We start from the raw sequence: 20059 nt of genomic DNA, 5'->3' as shown, positions 1-20059 counted from the left end.
CCCATGCAAAAGGGAGTGAGTGCTCTGTGGCTGCCCTGTAAGGAGTGGAGTCACTGTTCTGCAGAGAGCTGAGGTATCTCCAGGTATAAGACTCATTTATGGTAGAAGAGACCTTTCCTGTTTTGGGGAGGAAGAGGCCAAGAAGTTGTGGAGGCAGGTCTGAGGAAGTTCTTCCCCCTATGGGAGCAGGCCAGAATTTGAAGGAGATGCTCTTTACTCACAGGTAAGTGACTGAAATGGGAGCAGGGGACATGAGTCCTGTAGTTGTCACCTAGGAACAAGAGTTGCATGGGTGTGTGCCCATGTAAAAAGCTATAGGAAGCTAAATTTGGAAGCTACTGACCTGGCAGTATTGCAGAATTGCCTGTTTTCGGTCTTTCCTCAGGGCTCCTGGTTTTGGAGGAAATGCAGACAGCTGCTGGGCACTCTGGTGGAAGGCTGGCAGGTCTCTTTCCTGCCACGTGCTGCCCTGGGTGTAGCTGGAATGCAGAATAAATGCATGGATGTTGAGTTAGAGGAGAGGTCAGGTTATTTTCATCAGGACAATGTGTTGTGTACACTCTCTGTGTCTCCCAATCACTGGCTTAATTTATCTTCCCAGTGAGCACAGGGAACACCCCAGAAATCTTTACCCTTGCCAAGATTAAACAAGCACGTTTATACTTGTGATCCCCAAAGGTATTTCAGCCTTAGGGCTTTGAAAAAATCAAAAGCTGTTGCATGTGGGAGCTCAGTGGGGAGGGTTTCTTTTGCTTCCTGCACATGTGGCAATAAATATTGGTGACATTTCATGCTAGGCTATGCCACACTACCTAGCAGGTGGTGGGAGATTATGCCTTTTTTGCCTGGATAACTGGTTGGGTTAGTGGCCCTCCTTGAGGTGTAAAATACACAGGGCACTGTTTTGCTAAAAATGAGGTACTGTCTTCAGGTGGGTGCAGTGATGAGACTGCTCCAGGTGCTTGAGGAAGCGACAGAAGCTCCCTAGAGAGGTGCTGTCTTCTGACCAGCTTTCAGCAGGTGCTGGATCCACTCAGCAGCAGTGTACTTTGGTGGTCTGGCTGTCTCATTAAACTGCCTAACTTGCACTCCTTGCTCCACTCTAACCATGACGGGATGTGTCAGCACACTGAGCTTTCTGTCTGTTCTGAACTGATGGGCTCACTTACTTGGGTTCACAAAAGTGGTACCAAATGCTGTCAAGTCTGCTGTGTTTTGTTGTTGCATGGTTTTGCTGGTTTGGAAGTAAACTGGTGTTATAAATGGGTAATGTGATGATTGGCTCTTGCAATTAAGAGATGAATATTGGGTGTATGTTAGAACTTTTGTTGATGTATGGTTATGTTATTGTAGTTTGTTGCTTGGACACCCTCTGTTCTCCCCACAGTCCCCTTTCCCCACTGTATTGTTGCCATCAAACAGCCTTGGTTGTCAGGGACATGTGGAGGGAGGGAGTGCACAAGTACCCCTTGCATGGGGCAGTTGGGAATGGGGAGGTGTGACAACACCTCACCTCCAATCAAGCTCCAAGAAGGTCTCCATCAATGGACTGCAAAGAAGAGTTGATTGGCAGATTTTTGAGAGGGGCTAGGGTTACCTGATACAACACCAGGGGTATAAGAGGCAGTGTGGCCATTTTGTGGATGAGCCTCTGGCAGTCAGCTGCAGTCCCAGCGCTGCTCTTTTTTACTTATTCAGTCCTTTGCTGTGTTTTTTGAGGTTTAATAAACTTTTAAAAATTTAAAGTGAGTGGTCGTTTCTCACAACTGTTGTGAGAAATGAACTCAACAACCTTAAGAGAGATTACAGGTCAGAGTTACAATGTATTAAAGAGATTACAATAAATACAATGCTGGAGAGAGCTGGTTTTAACCCACAAAGACTGAATACAACGTGGCAGCATTGATCAGGGTCATGGTACCAGCCCTGTCAAAGTTCTAGTCCTTCAAATCCATCAAGTGGTGGTGCCAGAAGTCCCCAGGCCCAAAGATGTTATATACCCAGGTTTGTTAGGAAAATTAATCCACAAAGCCAGAGGTTTATATCCAAAAAGGAAATAGAGGAGTCCAAAAAGGAAATAGAGAATGCTTTATTCATGAATGAAGGGGAGGCCATGGGGCATTTTCCATAAGGTCTCTCAAAATGATGGAGGATGCAGCCTCATTTTTATCCTAATTTCCTAGCCACATTTCCCTCTCTCTTTCCCCATTGACTGAGGTACTTGAGAAGTACAGACTTCCCAAATCAACCTAATACAGAACCCGTTCTAATGTGCACACCACACAACCCCTACGCCCCTACTCCTCTTTCCTTTGTATCTCTGTTCTGTTTCTCTTTAAGTCCAAGAATTTAGCACAACCTTAGGTGAGCAACAGTGTCAATTGGTGGAATTCCTCTGGAGTTTGTGGTTCTTTCCATTGTTTTTTTGCCCATCAGTATCTGGCCTTATCTACAAACAGGCCCACAGTTTGTAAGGACACATCCCTCTCACTCCTTTCAGGTTCAGGGGGGAATGCTCAGTACCTTCCTCAGGGCAGGGAGTTTCACAATTCATGAGGTAACACTGATTCATGGGATATTTTGAGAGTCCTTGATAGTTTAAGCCATTACAGCTGCCCGTTCAGTAGTCCCATTGAGCCCTTTATGACCCATTAGCAGAGATGACCCCTCGGGCTGGGTGTGACTGTGCTGGTGCTTCCTCAGAGGGAGTTATCACAGCTGAGTCATTGGTATGAAGAAAAAGAAACTGCCCCGTGACAAAGAGCTTACCTCTCCTTATCTTATTTAACACCCGTACTCATAGCCTGAGGAGTCAGATGTGCACTGGGTGGCTAGGCTCCTGCCAATGATCCATCAACAGTTCATCAGAAATGATGTAGAGGGAGGTAGAATATTCCTGTAGCTAGGACAGTGGTGAAGCTGCATCCTCCCACCACACCATGCTTCCACCACCCACAGCACTGCCTTTCAGGTGCTCCAGGAAGTGCTTGTGCAAAAGGGGAATAAAGGGAATATCCACAAGGCTTGCTTTGAAGTGCCTGGCATTACTTAGGTATGATTCACTCCTTGGTGTTTGTGGAGCTGAATAAGCCACCCCGGCCTGCTGGAAGGCAATCTGTACAGCATGTGTGGATGCAGGTGTAAAGAATATCATGCTATGAAAAACCATTGTCCACAGAGGAGACAAGAGTCCTGAAACTTTATTCAAATAAAGGAAGAGAGTCCACCCATGGGGACTTGTGAGAAAGACCACGGGGTTTTCTCTCTTGAGTTTTCGTAGGCCGCAGCCTCATTTTATCCCAAACTCCCGGCTTCACACAGCCCTCTTCCTTTCCCCATTGCTGAGGTACTAGGAAGGTACAGCCTTCCCAAACCACCTACCACAACTCCCCCTTGAACCTGGCATTTTACCCCAAAGTTCAGAAGTTCAGGTTTGTGCAGACCCATTTGTCTGTTTCAGGAGCCAAACTGCCTGGGGTCTGCAATAAACCTACTGCCCAAAGTTAGGAGAGACATTAAGACACATTTCAAAGATGCTAACATCCATACCTTCACCCATCAAATTCTTTCTAAAGACATGCTACACATCTTTCCTATCACAAGTGTTTGGTGCTGGGTGCTGAGAGAGAGAACCAGACCCCCAGGAGAAAGAAATACTCTCCAAAATCTGTTCAGCTCATTCGATTGCATTAATGTGGCTGAATTTGTGCTCTGGCATCTCTGTCGACTCTAGTGTAGATAGGATGAGCTGGATGAGGCTTGGGGACTGCAGCAGGGCGTGCAGGTGGCCTCTGGCACCATGTGCCCCAGGTCTCCCTCCTCCCCCTCCTTGTGAGGTTGCCAGCATCCTGTAGAGCAGCTGAAGTTCCTGTCCCACTGCCTGTGGATTTTGATGCTTGTCTCTGTCCTGCAGAGATCTGGCACTGGGGTGCAGCTGCTGTCCCAAAGTGCTCCGACATCCCACCTCCACCGAGCAGCCCTTAGACCCCTGCTCAGGAGGCTGCTGAGCATGTGCTGTTTCCTCATGTCAGAAGAGCCCAACCCTCACAATCTGAGCTGCCCTTTCTCACCCTCCCTCTGTTTGTTTTGGCGGGTTTTAACCACAGGACCTGTGATGTGCTGCGGAAGGTGCAGGGCTGGGCCTGAAAGCAGAGCCAGGCTCTGTGTTTGCAGCCAGTGTCTCAGTTCTGTATGTAGCAGCCTGTGTCCCTCCAAGCACCAGCTGAAGCGTGGCCATGGGATGGGTTCACTTCTGCTGTTTCCTGCAGGGCTCCACAGAGTCCCTCAGCTGACCAAGGGCTCAGCTTGGAGCCCCTGGGTTGAGAGAGGGAGGCTGTACAACCAGGGCTTCACCCTCCTCCTTGTGTCCCTCAGCAGGGGCTGCCTGGCCCATGGGCACTGGGGTGTGGATTGTCTGGCCGGACCGGCTGGGCGAGTCGGGGTTGAGTCACTCTGGGCGGCGCAGGGCTGAGCGAGGGGCAGCAGGGCCCGCACTGGCTCCATGGCGCTCAGCGTCGCTGTCCGGCGCCTCTCCCAGCTGCCAGGCCATGGCGAGCGGCAGGTCCAGCTCACCTTCCGAGGTGGGCTCCGGGTGACTGGGAGGGTGAGGGTTTGGGGGTTTGAGGGGTTTAGGGCTGCCTTCCCCTGCTAGCACCTTGTGCCTCCTCTCTGCTTCTCAAGGCTTCACCCAGAAGACGAGGAAGGTCTGCTGTGGACCAGAGGCTGCCTTCAAGGAGGTGAGGAAACTGGGATCATGTAGAACATGTGGGACAGGGCCTGGAAGGTCAGTGTCTTGATCATAAAACCATAGATTGGTTTGTGTTCGAAGGGACCTTAAAGATCGTCTAGTCCCAACCCCAACACCATGGGCAGGGACACCTTCCACTAGACTGTTTTCTGGAAATTTCTCTGCTGTCTCCTTCTTTTGCTCTGCTCAGAGGGACAGATGTGTCCCTCACATGGTGTATGTGATCTACACGTACAAGCTGCAGGAACTGAAATTCAACTGAGTGACACTGCCTGGAAGCCTGGGCACATGAAAGCTGAAGGCAAAGCTCCCCCTGCCCTCAGAAATCCAGATTGTCACTGCAGTCGATGCCTTGTGGGACAGGAGTGGGACTTGTGTGTTTGGGTACATGTGTGTCTGTATGTGTGTGTGTGTGCAGGGGCAGGGATGGGGGTGGCCTGGGAAGCATGTCTGCCTCTCCAGTGCCATTCCCACTCAAGCTTGTGACAGCCCACCTGTGGTGTGCCAGTGGGTGGTTCCCACTTGTCCCTTGCTCAGGTCCCAGTGCCAATGTGCTGCCTGGGAAAAGGCAGTGAAGGTGGTGGGGAAGCAGGAGGCACAGCCACTGTTTTGGGTGTGTGGTGAGTTGAAGTGCAGCTTTTCTATGAGCCAGATGACTCCCTGCCCAGGTGATCTCCTCAAGCACCTGTGTACATTCCCATGTTCTGTCTAACTCCACAACCTGCTAGCTCAGGGACCCAGCAGGCACAAGCATCCTTCTTTTTCCAGAGTGGTGCTGCTCTGACTTCTTTAGCAGCTGATCTGTGGCTCTGTGCTGCTGGAGGGGTTCTGTACCTGGCCAGCAGGAAAGTAACTTCCCATCATAACTGCTTTTCATCATGTCCATGGACTTGGTCACCTCACAGGTGAACCAACCATCCATGAGACATGAGAAATTCTGGCTGAGAATGAGTTGTCATCCCTTCCTGCTCCATTTGTTTGCAGCTCTTTCGTTGGCCTCACTATGGGAATCTTGTCATGGGCGAAATGCTGTCCGTTAAGGTTTACAACTGCAGCAAGGTTTTCAGTAACAGGTGAGTCCTTTGATTATTGGGGTGACCAGTAGAGGTGGGGGAGAAGACATACTGGTGTTTACAATGTCTACTTGCAATAGAAAATGTTTATTGAAAATTTGATGGAAGGAAGATGAACAGAATGCCAGTTATAGAGGAAGGATGGAGGTTATTCAGGTGGGACAGAAATGCTGTATATATTAAGCTAAATAAGGGGAATGACTTAGTTGTGCCAGCAGCAACAGGGACTACCTAAGGATCCCGATCAGACCCTCAACTGGGACAAAGGTTAAACAAGGTCCTTAAATACAGCTACAAAGACAGGTCTTGCTGCAGACTGAGGGCCTGCTGTCACCCTGAACATCCTTGTGGTGACTGTGACCATGCTGCACCCAAATTCAACATATCTGTTGCTGTAGAAAAGCCCTGAATGCATGATATTACAGTTTAACCTTTAATAAGACAGCAATTTTAATTTAAAACATCAGCAAGAATTTAAAATGCTTCTAGTGGTGCAGGCAAGACACTGTGAACTCAGCGGCTATTCCAACAGTTGTAAAACACTGTAGGGAAACCCAAGAATAGAGAAGACAGATTGAGTAGTGGAGCAAGATAGGCTGCAGAGGCATGTCCTTGAGGATGTGTGAAGTATGAAGATGCAGAGAAAGGTGCCAGGTCTGGTAAGTAAATTTTAAGAACTGAAGGAAAATGCACCAGCTACTAATGCAAACCTGTAAGTCTGCTTCCAGCTTATAATGCAAACCTTTTCAAAGATGCCAGAGGGCATGGAGAAAACAGATGAGCACAACACATATGAGACACAGATGAAGGCAGAGCAGAAAGTGTGGCAGAATGTTATTTCACTGTTTCCTGGATGTTTTTTTTATGGGAGCTGGATCAGAGGAATAGTCTCTGACTGAGATGTTAATAGAAACTGCTACAGGACAAAGAGGTAACACAATCAGGAAGAAAACAGTAGGACCTGACAGCCTGGAGCAAAGGAGTCCAGTGGGAAGTTAGTGGATTGACACTATATCCACACACCTCCACTGCTGGGGAGCAGCATAATGGCAGGTGACAGACAGTACAGTTCAAAAGCAGTTGGTCTGTGCACTGGGATGGTCAAAATTAAATAGAAAGAGAGTGTGGAAGGATAGAAGGGAAAAATTTGTTGCATTGCTGTATCTGTTTGTAGTCTCTGGACTTCTATGTGTGCATCCTTTCTGTGGCAGTAGCATCAAGCTGGCAAAGCTGGAAAGGATGGGGATGAGTAAATGACAGTCTCTGTGTCTCAGGGAAAAGGGAGGTGAGAAGGAATACAAGAGATTAACAGCTCACAGCTGAAATTGAGATGTGTGGGGAGCAATTCCTCTTGTCTGAGTCCTGGGTAGGCAGTGAACTCTTCCAGTGGTGGCTCCCAGCTGGCATTGGGAAGCTCTGCTTCATGCAGGGCTTAGCTTGGTTACCAGGAGAGATGCCACGAGGAGATGGAGGCCCATGTACGCATGGGTGCAGACAGTGACACACAAGCCAGAGTTAGGAGTGGCAAATGCTGTCCTGCATGCCTTACTGCCACTTGCAGGGAGCCAGATGACCCTTCTCCAGGGAGAAGCAAGTTTGGAGTAGGTAAATTTTGGCCTGACTTGCTGCAGTCATTCTTGTGTTCATAGTATTATGTCCTCTTTCTGTATTTTCTTGTGTAAAGCCTCTGTTTCCCAGTTTTATCTGGGAAGAGTCACCCCAGCTCTGCTGGGTGCACAAACACAGACTAGCTCCTGTGAAGTCCAGCTCTGCTGAGCAGGAGGTCTCCTTTGCCCTCCATGAGCCTGGATCTGTGCAAGCCTTCAGCCATCAATGGCAGCTCAGTTTCAAGTAGCTGCCTGGCCATGACTGGGGTGAAGACAGGGCCTGCTGCAGGGTCAGGTTCAGGTATTCAGCTGCCAGACTCCCTATGGAAAGTACTTCAGTGCAGCTTGGAGGGGCTGTGAGCAGGAGTGTGAAGGTCCCAGTATTCCCCAGGTTGTAGGCACTGATGCTGTACAGTGTTGTTGCAGTCTCTGTTTTTATTTTAGTGTTAGGAAAATTAATCCACAAACACCAGAGGTTTATTTCCAAAAAGGGGAGAGATGAGTCCTGTAACTTTATTCAAATAAAGGGAGAGGCCATGGCCATTTTCCACAGGGTATCTCAAATTGTTAGTGGATGCAGCCTCCCTTTTTATCTCAATTTCCCGGCCGCATTTCCCTCTCTCTTTCCCCACTGGCAGAGGTACTTGAGAGGTACAGACTTCCCAAAATGCCTAATACCTAAGACTCCCTTCTATTGTATACCCACCCCTTTTCCTTGGGTCAATCAGTGGAATTTCTATGGAATGTAGGGTTCTTCCATTTGTTTCTTTCATCTGTCTGTACCTGACTTTATTTACCAGCAGACCCAGAGTTTGTTTGTAAAGACAAATCTCTCATTCCATTCATCAATCAGTGGAATCCTTCCTATTGTTTCTTTTATCTCTCAGTGATAGTTTTATCTACCAGCAAATCCACCTTTTGTCTCTAAAGACAAATCCCTCATTCCTTTCACCAGGCTGCTCGGTACACTTGTCCTCAGCCTTCAGCATCTGATGACATCAGGAAGGCTAATCCTGCGGGAATCCCTTGTGGACAAGAACAACAGAGTCACTGGTGTAAGTCCTCCATAGACAGCCTGGCTATCAGCAGTCAGTAAGGCTTTGTGGGAAACCCCATGTGGTACTCCCCACGTGGACTGGGGGTGAGGGGGAATCCAAAGTGCTGTTTGAACTGGAAGCACTGTGGCATTTGTGCCTTCTCTGCACAGGGATGCAGACACTTCACATCCACCAAGAGGTTACTAGGAGAATCTGCAAATGCCTGAATGAGCAGAGGGAGGCTTCGTAAAACCTCCTCAAGTCTGGGCAATGGATGTACGAAGTAGCATCTCATCTGCTTCATGCCCTATGAAGTGCTTGTATATGGGCTTCTGCAGTGATGGAGTGAGGTGGAAGGTGGTAGGGTTCCTTGGGACCCCCAGTAAGCTTTCAGGTTAAACACTAGCCCTAACTGGATGGCTTAATGAATGTCTGGGACAGTGTGAATGTCCCTGACACCTGACACCTGACACCTGACACCTGACACCTGACTCCTCTCCTCTCCTCTCCTCTCCTCTCCTCTCCTCTCCTCTCCTCTCCTCTCCTCTCCTCTCCTCTCCTCTCCTCTCCTCTCCTCTCCTCTCCTCTCCTCTCCTCTCCTCTCCTCTCCTCTCCTCTCCTCTCCTCTCCTCTCCTCTCCTCTCCTCTCCTCTCCTCTCCTCTCCTCTCCCCTCCCCTCCTCTCCCCTCCCCTCCCCTCCCCTCCCCTCCCCTCCCCTCCCCTCCCCTCCCCTCCCCTCCCCTCCCCTCCCCTCCCCTCCCCTCCCCTCCCCTCCCCTCCCCTCTCCTCCCCTCTCCTCCCCTCCCTCCCCTCCCCTCCCCTCCCCTCCCCTCCCCTCTCCCCTCCCCTCCCCTCTCCTCCCCTCTCCTCTCCTCTCCTCTCCTCTCCTCTCCTCTCCTCTCCTCTCCTCTCCTCTCCTCTCCTCTCCTCTCCTCTCCTCTCCTCTCCTCTCCTCTCCTCTCCTCTCCTCTCCTCTCCTCTCCTCTCCTCTCCTCTCCTCTCCTCTCCTCTCCTCTCCTCTCCTCTCCTCTCCTCTCCTCTCCTCTCCTCTCCTCTCCTCTCCTCTCCTCTCCTCTCCTCTCCTCTCCTCTCCTCTCCTCTCCTCTCCTCTCCTCTCCTCTCCTCTCCTCTCCTCTCCTCTCCTCTCCTCTCCTCTCCTCTCCTCTCCTCTCCTCTCCTCTCCTCTCCTCTCCTCTCCTCTCCTCTCCTCTCCTCTCCTCTCCTCTCCTCTCCTCTCCTCTCCTCTCCTCTCCTCTCCTCTCCTCTCCTCTCCTCTCCTCTCCTCTCCTCTCCTCTCCTCTCCTCTCCTCTCCTCTCCTCTCCTCTCCTCTCCTCTCCTCTCCTCTCCTCTCCTCTCCTCTCCTCTCCTCTCCTCTCCTCTCCTCTCCTCTCCTCTCCTCTCCTCTCCTCTCCTCTCCTCTCCTCTCCTCTCCTCTCCTCTCCTCTCCTCTCCTCTCCTCTCCTCTCCTCTCCTCTCCTCTCCTCTCCTCTCCTCTCCTCTCCTCTCCTCTCTCCTCGGTGATGGTTTGAAGGGAATCCACTGTGTAAGGTCAGAGCTACCCTGTGGCCCACCTTCTTTGCCCCTGGGTGCCTCTTCCGTTGTGCTAAGAGCAATACATACTTAGGAGCTGCTCCAACCAAAACCCAACCACGTTCAGTTTTGCTGATTGTGCAACCCTGGCTTGCACAACAGCTGCAGGGGACAGAAATGGGGCAGGCAAGACTGTCCATCCAAGGGCAGCCCAGGACCCTCTCAGCTCAACTTGGAAGAGACATGACACCAAGAGAGACTGCTTCTTGCTCCTTTAGCAAAGTGGGAATAAAGCCATTAGACTTTCCGCTAGTCCAAGTCCTGTTTTCCTCTGGGACTTGAGTGCTTTTAGAGCCTTGGCTTGTTATCCAACTTCGTCTCAGGCTTCTTCACCCTCCAGCCTTTGCTGCTGCCTTTCCTGATCACCATACTGCTGCTTTCTTGGGCTGCATTTCTTTTCCCAGAAATGTGTGTTTTCCTGGGATTGAGCTCTAAACCCAGAGTACATCCCCTTCAACCTGCTAAGGAGTGATGTCCTCCATACTAGTGTTTTTGGCATCTGCTGGGTTTGTGTTGGTTTGAGATCAGGCTGCCCATCTGCAGACCAAGGGTGTTCAGACCTGTGCTGGCTGTGCTGATACCCAGCGTGCTCTGTACTGCTCTGGCTGTCCTTCCTTGTCTGTTGTGAGGAAGGTTCTCAGTGTGCTGATGGCTTCTCCAGCATTTTAATCCAAGCTGTCCTGCTGTGGGATGCTCTGCCAGCTGTCTTGTGCTTCCTCAAGAGAGACTGCTCCAAATCCTGCATGTTTTTGTGCCAGACTCTCTCCAGTTCCCATGTCAAAAATGCCTCGAGGTGGCTCTCGGGCCCCTTTATTGCAGATTTGTAAACTTGAGCCAGCTTTTATTCAATGAAACATGGAGTTTGAGAAGCTGTGGAGGAGGTGTTTTGTTATGTCTAGCTTGTTGATGGAGGTGGACAACAGAGCCTAGCATAAATATGCTTCTTGTGGGGATGTGACCACCTTTCTTCTGCTTGTTTCCACCAGCTTCTCATTTCTTTTTTTCTTCCATGCCTCCTTTCTCTTTTTTGTGACATTTCTTCCATTGTTTTGTGACTGCCAAGCTCTCAGACCATTTCACTTTCTGCTTGTAGATCTACATTGAGTTGGATTTGCGCTACCAGCCTCCAAATGGCTCAGCGGGGAGCTGGGTTGAAGAGGATTTTATTTATCTTATGAAAGACAGGTATGGAAATCCTAGGAAAAGCAAATGTCCAGACAGTTTGTACAGCTGCCTTTGTCAGTGGCAACCTTTGGGATGCAATCCCAATTTACTTTCCACTTCTGGCCAGGCTGGTGCATCTCAACCCTACAACAGTAATAAGGGAGCAGGGTTCTTGGATAAAAATACCTTGTAATCACAACGAACCTTTGACTGCAATGATCTGCTGTAGGTGTTTGGAGTGCTGGGACTCCCTGGGAGAGCCTTGAGAGCATTTCTACAGCCTTTCTGGTTTGTGGTTGCAAAGTTGCAGAGGACATTGCTTTGGCCTCCAGCAACTCCATGCAGCCTACATGCTGCTGGTACCCAAAGCCAGGGGAGTTGTGGGTTTCCAGGCAGACAGGACGACAGGCAGCAGCCAGGCCTGCAGAGTATCGCTTGTAGAACTAGAGGGGAAAGAGCAGACACATAGGGTGGGCAGTGGATAAACTTAGGAGAAAATTGCTGGTGTCCCTGCCAAGAAATAAGCAGGAGAGTGGCTGGGGCACTGTTACTTAAATGCATCAGGGAACAGCTGTGGCACACTGGTCTTTGTAGAAAAACATCTTTTATTTTTACAGTTCAGAGTTAATCATCCACAATCCTGGATTTCATCAGCTGGAGTAAGTAGCCCTTGAATATCTTGCTTCACCCTCCTGAGTGGAGGACAGTGTGCAGACCACATGTCAGGACTGATATATGGCTCATGGCATGGGGTGGGGCTTGCAGGACTGCCGAGGGCCCGAGAGGGAAGGAACTGGACAAGAAAGCTGCTGTACTAGGCAGGAAGCTGGCAAAAGGTCTGGAGACTGATGAAGAAGAGGAAGAAGAGGAAGATTTCTATGATACATCTGAGATTGAGGCTTCGGGCATCATCTTCAGCCCTGTGAAGAGGTATCCATGGCATGCTCTTCTTTCTAGCTTTTGCTTGGGTCCTGGAGTAAAAAGTACCAAATCCTGGGGAAGTACTGCAGCTCATGGCAGTTTGCTTCACCAGAATGCTAGAAAATTTCCATCTCTAGATGGACATCTCTAGACAGCATGTGTTGGGGATTTGCACATTCCCAGGGTGATGGGCCATTATTTGCCAGGTTTTCTGTTGCTTCCCTTGGTGGGCACTTATTCAGGTCTATGTTGACAAGGACACCTGCTCACCTGGCCTTTTTCTTCTGTGCAGCCGCTCCAGACTCTGCTCTGCAAGGGACCTCTTTGCCATCCCAACACCGCAGAGTTTCCAGGTACTGCAACATTGGGTGCATGTCCCTGTAGCTGTCTCTGACCCTGCAGCCAGTCCCTTACTGCCTTGCTGCAGGCCTGGGCTTCTCCAATTGCCCTGTACTCTGTCGTGATCTCTAACACGAAGACCATCATACTTTGCGTGACTTCCCCAGGCAAGATGTAAGATTCCCCGAATGGACTGCATCCGTGAGGGCTGGCCTCAGTATCAGTAAGCCCATGTTGTTAGCTATGGATAAACAGGAGAAGGGAATCAGCTACATGTGCCGTTGCAAAACACTGCCTGAGCAGAGCTTCAGAGAGTACCCAGGCATGGCTGGTGCCTGCCAGCTTTCCCAGGACCTTGTCTGTCTTCCTTAGGAACAGCTGTGGGACATGACCAGGGCCAGAGGCCTATGTGGGAGCCTGCTTGGACATGCCAGGAAGCTGTTAGGAAGCTGTGGTTCTGGCTGATTATCTGACATCAGGCTAAATTGATTACAAAGCAGGTCTCCCAGCCTGGCTATGGATTTAAATCCTTCCCTGCTTTTAAGTAAACGTGGACTCACTCCAGCCAAGCAAGAAATTTTTGTGAGGGTTGAATTTCCTACCATCATTCTCTTGAGGCAATTATTCTGTATCTTAACAATAGCCTAATTACTTGTATTGAGAGCAAATGTGAGAACATTTTTTGCATATCTTAGACCCGTAAGCAGTTGCTGTAAATGAGACAGCCGCATTCCAGTCTTTCCAGTGGTGTCCATCTCAGTAGGATTCAAAGAGGAGTATTAACAGAAGATACAAAGACCATCTTCTCCAAGATGCTCTGTGGACCCTGCCATGTGGGAACAGTGGGTTTGCAACCCCTTGGGATCAGAAACTGAGGGTACAAGTGCTGCTGGGAGGTTCTGCTCTTGTCATAAGTATTGGGGCTCTTACACTTGATTTCCTCTCTTCTGTGAAAGAAACAAGTATCTCAAGTATTATTTTGGTCTGTCCTGGCTGTAGAGAATTTCAACAGCCATGCTTTAGTCTGCCCTAGGCACCCACCCCTGCACTGAGAGTGCCCTGTACATATGCATACTGGCATTGTATGCACAACACCTCATGACGGAGATGTAAACAAGGAGAGTGCAGATTCAAACAAGTAGAGTGCTGATTTTTTCCCGTATTTTCTCAGGTTGGGATTAATGTAATTGAAGCACAGAAGCTGGTGGGTGTGAACATCAACCCCTTTGTTGTAGTCAAGGTGGGAGAGGAAAAGAGGCACACAGCAACACAGAAGTCAACAAACTGCCCCTTCTACAACGAAGTATGTGACATGGACAGAGACCCTGTCCTTGCCCCACTGGTGTCCTGAGTGACTGGGACCATCCTTGCAAAGGATGCCTGGAAGCCTGGGGCTCAACTGTCTTGCTCTTCTCTTTCAGTACTTTTTGTTTGACTTCAATGAGCCAAGGGACATTTTATTCCACAGACTCATAGAGATCTCGGTATGTATGTCTTCCTCTTCACCTTTCACATTAGTGATACAGCCTGATGCTGCTGTGTGTAGACACTGGGAGTGATAGGCAAAGCAAGGGTACCAATACCATTGAGGTGTTCCAGCCAGAAGTACCTGTCCACTGAGAGTCACAGGGCCTTCCTGTGGCTGCACTGGGGCGAAGACCTAGCCCTGCTCTGAGTCAGTGCTGGGCAGTGCTGCCTTCCCACATCTTCCAGGTGAGGGTTTTTCTTCACCCTGTGGCTGAAGTGGTGCCTCTGGGGTACTTTCTTGTCTTGTTGCTGTTTTGGCAGCAATTCCCTAGTGCCCCTTACCCCTGGAGCCTCATCTTGCAGGTCCTGAAGGTAAGTGACTGATGTGAGGGGAACTCAGAAATTATTTGTGCTGTAGAAAAGCCCAGGCAGAATTCCTTGGCCCAAAGCACAAAGGTTCCCTCAAGGACAGGGATGTTCTGAAGGTTGCTAAACGTGGCCAGAACGTCCTTTGCCAAGTGGTCTCCAGCACTTTCCCTGTGAAAGGCTGCATGTCTCCTGCTGATGAGAGTTCAGCAAGTGCTGAGCAAGACTTGGGTTTTGGGAGAGACACTAGTCTCATGGGGTCATGGCTCTGCCCTAACCCAGCAGGATATGAACTCAAGGACTTCCTGTAGGAAAACAGATCTGTCCTAGCTCCATTGTTGGGATGTGAAGAAGTTGAATTGGTTGCACATGACTGCTTTGGTCGGGATTTGACTGAGGGCTATGGTCTGGTGGGCTTTGTAGGAGTGGTTGGTTAGGAATGGGTTAGTCCTAGGGCTAACACAGATGGGTTAATCTGCATGAGGAGCTTTACAATCAGTGCCTCAGCTGTGCTTTGGAAAGAGCACCTCTTAGCAGCCTGTGTTCCTCAGAGATTTCTGGATGTGTCACCTGCCTGCCCATACCTCATGGTGCTCAGGGGGACTTGTGCTGTCTGCAGGTTTTTCACTCAAAGAAGATACCATTTCTGGGAACTTGCATAGGAACGTTCAAGATGGATGTTGAGACAGTGTACAGCCAGCCAGGTATGAGGGACTGCACTGCGTAGCTGTGCCTGACCCTGGCTCTGTCTGAAACTGGTATTTCCTTCATGCTCTGTTTGATGGGTCTGGTCAGGGCCTTGGCTTTAAAACACTTAGTTTGCATGAAGACCTGAGCTTGCTTCTCCTCCCAGCTACCTGAAGGCAGGTGACACCTCCTGCGCCTTCAGAGGCAGGGTCAGGGCCAAGGCAGTCTTTGTGCAGATGGAGTTGGATGTGAAATGATAAACTGGCTGCTCCCTAGGGAACTCCTCCTCTTCCCTCTCAGATCACAGATTTTTCCAGAAGTGGGCAGTTATCAGTGACCCCACGGACACCCAGGCAGGCGTGAAAGGCTTTGTAAAGTGCAACATCTCTGTCTCTGCACGTGGGGATATTGTGGGCTTCCTTCCCACCTATTCCAGGAACCAGGATGAGGACATTGAAAGGTAGGTGCAGTAGGATCTTGCATGGGGGAACACTAGGGAACACTGCCACGTTTCTCTTCATACTGCCTTTTTTGCCCCATTTTCCCCTCTTCTGATGGGCAAAGACCCAGTGAAAAAGACCTGTGGTAAGGCAGGATCCAATATTCCTGCAGTCAGTGAATTTCCCATCATTGTGTTCTGTGGACTTCAGGAGAGAGGCAGAACATAAATTTGTCTTACAGGAACCTGCTGCTGCCTAAGAGAGTCCCTGCAGAAAGACCCTGGGCCAGGGTCTGCATCAAACTGTATCGTGCTGAGGGCCTGCCCAGCATGGGAGCAGGCATCATGGGTGGTATCTCCAAGATCATAGGGGAGAGAAAAATCTTTATCGACCCATATGTGCAGGTCTCATTCTGTGGGCAGCAGGTGAGTCTGAGGGGAATCTGTGTTGGGACAGGCTGAGTCTCCCTTGGCTGTGTGGAAGCATGTGGTGAGCTCATGGTTTCATGGGGCACAGCGATCCCACTGAAAACAGGCTGGGAGAGCCCAGGTGTTGCTGTCTTTAGCAGTGCCCTGAGCTGTGTGGCCATGGTTGTGCAATGTCTGGATGAGACGGCTGTTCTCTACTTTTGTCTCTACAGAGAGCTGCTCATAGGACAGCCCCAACCCTGGGCACAGCTACTGGCTGAGCTACTGGCTTTGTAGGCAGAGATTCATATCCTTAAACACAGAGACAGGGTCAAATAAATCCCGGAGCAGAAGTCCTTTTTTCTGTGTCAAGCTGGGCTCAGCCTACGACCCTTGAGAGACTTTACTGAGATAATAGCCCACATTTTGCACACATGGTCAGGGTTTCTGGTCCCATAATATTCATTAATATGAGAATCAATCCCTGGGCAGTCTTGTGGGCCTGGAGTGCTCCAGGCAATCCTTAAGACACCTCTGAGTCTGGTACCCACTTGCATTCTCTGGATTGTGCAGGTCATGCCAGGGCCTTAGGACAGCCCCCCACTAATGAAACAGAGAGGAATTGCAGGAACGGGGCTAGGAGTAGAGACACTGCTCCCCCCAGAGCCTGCCCAGCACTGTCTGCAGGTGGTACAAGAGTACATGCCGTCACCAGACAAGCTCCAAGGTATCCCTTTCTCTGGGCACCAGTTGGGACTGTGTGGCTTTCACACCTTCTCCTTCCCAGGGGGAAACATCAGTGGAGACCAACACCACTGAGCCTGAGTGGAATGAACAGATCAGCTTCATTGAGATGTTCCCCCCTCTGTCAAGGAAGATAAAAGTCCAGGTGCTGGATGATGCCAATGTTGGTGATGTGGCTATTGCTACACACTACATTGACCTGCAGGAGATCTCAGACCCTGACAGGAATGGTGAGACTTGGCATGGCTGCCTCGGGGCAGGATATCCTGGGCAGCCCTGTGCCATGCATGTTCTGCTTGGCATGCTGGTCTCCTGGGGGTGGGAGCAGGAGTGGCTGAAGTAGGCTGACTTTCTGGTGTCCTGGGGAGTCCTCTTGGTGGAAGTCTCTCTGCAGCAGCACCCTGGAGCATAATGAAACCCTATCCCTGTCTCTGCAGGCTTTAACCCCACATTTGGCCCAGCCTGGGTGAACCTGTATGGGTCCCCCCAGAACTCAGCTCTGCGGGATGTCCACAAAGACCTCAATGAAGGCATGGGTGAGGGCATCTTCTACCGTGGGCGCATCCTCATGGCCATCACAGTGGAGATCTTCAGCAACCCCAGTGCGGCAGAGAGGAAGCTTGGGGACAGGACGCGAGGTACCCTGAGAAAACTGAAGCTGAAGAAAAAAAGTAAAAAATCCAAGAAGAAAACTAAAGAACTGAGCCAGCTTCAGGGAGAGGAGGAGGCTGGTATCTCTCAGGAGACCGAGCAGCCCAGGGAGGTCACTGTAGAGGTGGAAGAGATTCATCCACTCCCTGAGGTGAGTTCTCCTGTGCTGACAAAGGTGCCAGTCTTTGGCATGCACGGTTGTGAAGGGAAAGAGGCAAGGCAGGAGGCAGCTGTGTTGGTGCAATAGCTATCCCTTAGCCTGCAACCTGCTCAGTGGCTTCACACAAGCATCAGCCAATCCATGGCTCTGCACTAGCACCTCTGGTAGCCCAGTGGTGATCTCACAGCATCCTGCTGAGGTCCTGTGGAAGGGCTGGCAGGCATCAGTTATGCCCTGGTGCTCAGGCAGTGTTTTGGCACACGAGGCTTTTAGGCTTATTTTCTGTCTCCTCGCTCAGAATGTGTTGGGGAGAAAGGATGAATTCCTTCTCTTTGCTGCCTTCTTTGAAGCCACTATGATGGACTCCTCTCTCAGCTCAAAACCTGTCAGCTTTGAAGTCTCTATAGGTGAGTATTCCCCAGGGCCCCACGTCCATAAACCATGGGAGCAGTGTGAATCTCCCTCTGACAGCCAAGTCAGTTCTTGACACTGCCTTGTCAAGTCAGGTCGGGAACTTGGGAAGGGATGAGGAATGAGTTGTGTGTGCTCAGTGCTTTACTTACCTGAAAAACCTGTATCTCTTCTATGGGATTGGAGATTTGCACCATTTGTGTGAATTGTTTTGGGAAAGTTTTGGGAAACTCTTCTAGTAAGTGGGGGGTACAAAGAAGTAGAAGGATTTGGTAACAAGAAAGGGAAACAAAGGAGGGAAAGCTGGGCTACTGGGGTTGGCCATGTGGCTCTGAGGGGTTGTGACAGTAAGTGATGGGTAAACAAGGGCCTGAGAGTGGGTCAGTCCTGCTAAACTAGGTGGGTGGAGATGCTTGATGCTGAGATACTACTTGAGGAGCTGATGCTGGCCCTAGTGTAGGGATGGTAAATGGTAGTCAGCAGGCACTTGGTGGAACTGGCAGAACTGGAGAAGGCATACACAAGGACCTCCTTGCAATTGCCCAGCTCCCTCTCAGACCTCCTGGCTGTCCATGTGATGTGCTGATGGTTGGACACAATTGCTCCCAAGGCAGTAAATGCCCCTGTGTTTCTCTTGGCAGGAAGACTGCCAAGACTCTGGTTTTGCCAGCTAGAAAACTTATTTTCTAAAAAAAACCCGAGTTATCACACTTACCTGTTTATAATTTAATGCTCACCTTCAAGGAAATTATGGCAAATCTGAAGAGGTTGTGACCAAAGCATGCCAAAAAGTGGAAAAAGGAGAAGTGAAAGAAGAAAGACAGCCTTTACTGGATGCTGGTTCAGGTGATGAGCTGGATACTGAAATCCTGACTCCAGCTTTAGCAACACTGAACAAATCACTGACAAAGAGCCAGAGACCAGAGCCCATGAAGTATGACAAGTAAGTCTTCTATATCTTTCTATCTCACCTTTCCTGGAGCTGTCACAGCTTCCCAGATTGGTTGTTCCAGATGTTATTAGAGGTCTACTCAGCAATGCATCACAGGTTTCTCTTCTCTGCAACCCTGCAGCTTGCCATGGCCTAGCTGGTTGGGATTTCCCACTAGCTCTACAAGCCCTATGGTGTCTGCTTGATGTGTTCAAATGGCCAAGGACAGGGCCCCAAGGAAACTGAGACCTATCAATAACAACCGTCCCTTTTCTGCTTCACAAGCAGCATCCTAAGGGCTTGTTTCCAGTGAGGAAGGAGAGGAATAGCTCTTCTAATGATGTTTTGCTCTGTGAATGCTGCCTAGTTTGTCCCACAGGCTTGGCAGTGTTGTGATCTTTGTGTTGTGAGGCCTGTGCCTGCTGCTACTTAGTCACATAGCAGTGAGAAATCTTGACAGCATCCTATGCTCCTGTCAGTCTCATTCATCTGAGCATGCATTACAGTCTCTACTAGAAACCCTGTGTGCTAACTTGGCATGGCAAAGCAGCTTGCACCTATGTCCATGGTGCAGAGCTCAAAGCAGCCAATTAATTCCCTATGAGGGAGAGCCTCTGCTCCCTTGCTGTGTGTGCAAGCACATGTGTTATGATATGGCATATGCTTTCTGTAGCAGTAGCCATAACCTCCTCTGCCTGCTGCCCTTAGGTCATACAGCTGCCTGCCCATGACACATGAAAAACCCTGCGTGTATGTATGGAGCTACTGGGAGGATCACGCCTGGAGACTCTGCATTTCCAACCGGATTGTCAAACTGGCAGAGCGCCTGGTAGCCTGTTCAGGGAGTTTGTCTGTGGCATGCTCCTTCTTCGTGTGCTTTCCTTGTTGCATCTGTGCAAGATGTTTACTGTCCTCACCACCCATGCAAGCCCATGTCTCTCACCTGGCTTAGTCTCACCTGCCCTTTAGGCAGGTTGGGTGGGTCACATGGATTCCTGCTGTGCAACTGCCTGGTGGTGGTTCCTGGAGGAGTGAGTGATGTGATGTGATATGATGTCTGTGACAAGTTCCTCTGCTGCCAGTCCTGAGCTGTGTGAGCCCCGGGCAGATGATTTGGCAAGCAGACTCTCAGCCTTAAGTTATCATGAAGGGGATGCAGTCTCTCCTCAGGACTTTGCTTTTCCTTTTTTTGGCTTGTCGCAAAGCTTGCGACAGTGTATGTTAGTGACTGCTCAAGGACTGAAACACAAGGTGTTGTAACAACAAATGTTAAGGTTATCCTCAGGCTCTGTAGAGTCCCTGGCAGCATAGTGCTG

General features: G+C 50.0%; 1 protein-coding gene across 1 annotated transcript in view; it reads left to right on the top strand.

Annotated features, from left to right (window-relative positions):
- Positions 1 to 4501: 4501 nt before the first annotated feature.
- The window catches only part of LOC117004143 (fer-1-like protein 4), a 40063-nt gene continuing 24505 nt past the window's right edge, over positions 4502 to 20059 (top strand). Inside the window, exons 1-18 of the mRNA XM_033074652.1 lie at positions 4502 to 4580; positions 4681 to 4736; positions 5732 to 5820; positions 8383 to 8482; positions 11149 to 11240; positions 11837 to 11878; positions 11985 to 12149; positions 12433 to 12493; positions 13651 to 13782; positions 13901 to 13963; positions 14932 to 15016; positions 15300 to 15459; positions 15681 to 15864; positions 16634 to 16820; positions 17028 to 17392; positions 17700 to 17808; positions 18557 to 18755; positions 19452 to 19572. Of these exons, the coding sequence (XP_032930543.1) occupies positions 4502 to 4580; positions 4681 to 4736; positions 5732 to 5820; positions 8383 to 8482; positions 11149 to 11240; positions 11837 to 11878; positions 11985 to 12149; positions 12433 to 12493; positions 13651 to 13782; positions 13901 to 13963; positions 14932 to 15016; positions 15300 to 15459; positions 15681 to 15864; positions 16634 to 16820; positions 17028 to 17392; positions 17700 to 17808; positions 18557 to 18755; positions 19452 to 19572 (2289 nt within the window). The remainder of the gene's footprint in view (positions 4581 to 4680; positions 4737 to 5731; positions 5821 to 8382; positions 8483 to 11148; positions 11241 to 11836; positions 11879 to 11984; positions 12150 to 12432; positions 12494 to 13650; positions 13783 to 13900; positions 13964 to 14931; positions 15017 to 15299; positions 15460 to 15680; positions 15865 to 16633; positions 16821 to 17027; positions 17393 to 17699; positions 17809 to 18556; positions 18756 to 19451; positions 19573 to 20059) is intronic.

The sequence above is a fragment of the Catharus ustulatus genome, chromosome 17 (assembly GCF_009819885.2).
Source record: "Catharus ustulatus isolate bCatUst1 chromosome 17, bCatUst1.pri.v2, whole genome shotgun sequence".
NCBI lineage: Eukaryota > Metazoa > Chordata > Aves > Passeriformes > Turdidae > Catharus > Catharus ustulatus.
This window is presented reverse-complemented; position numbering and strand designations above follow the sequence as displayed.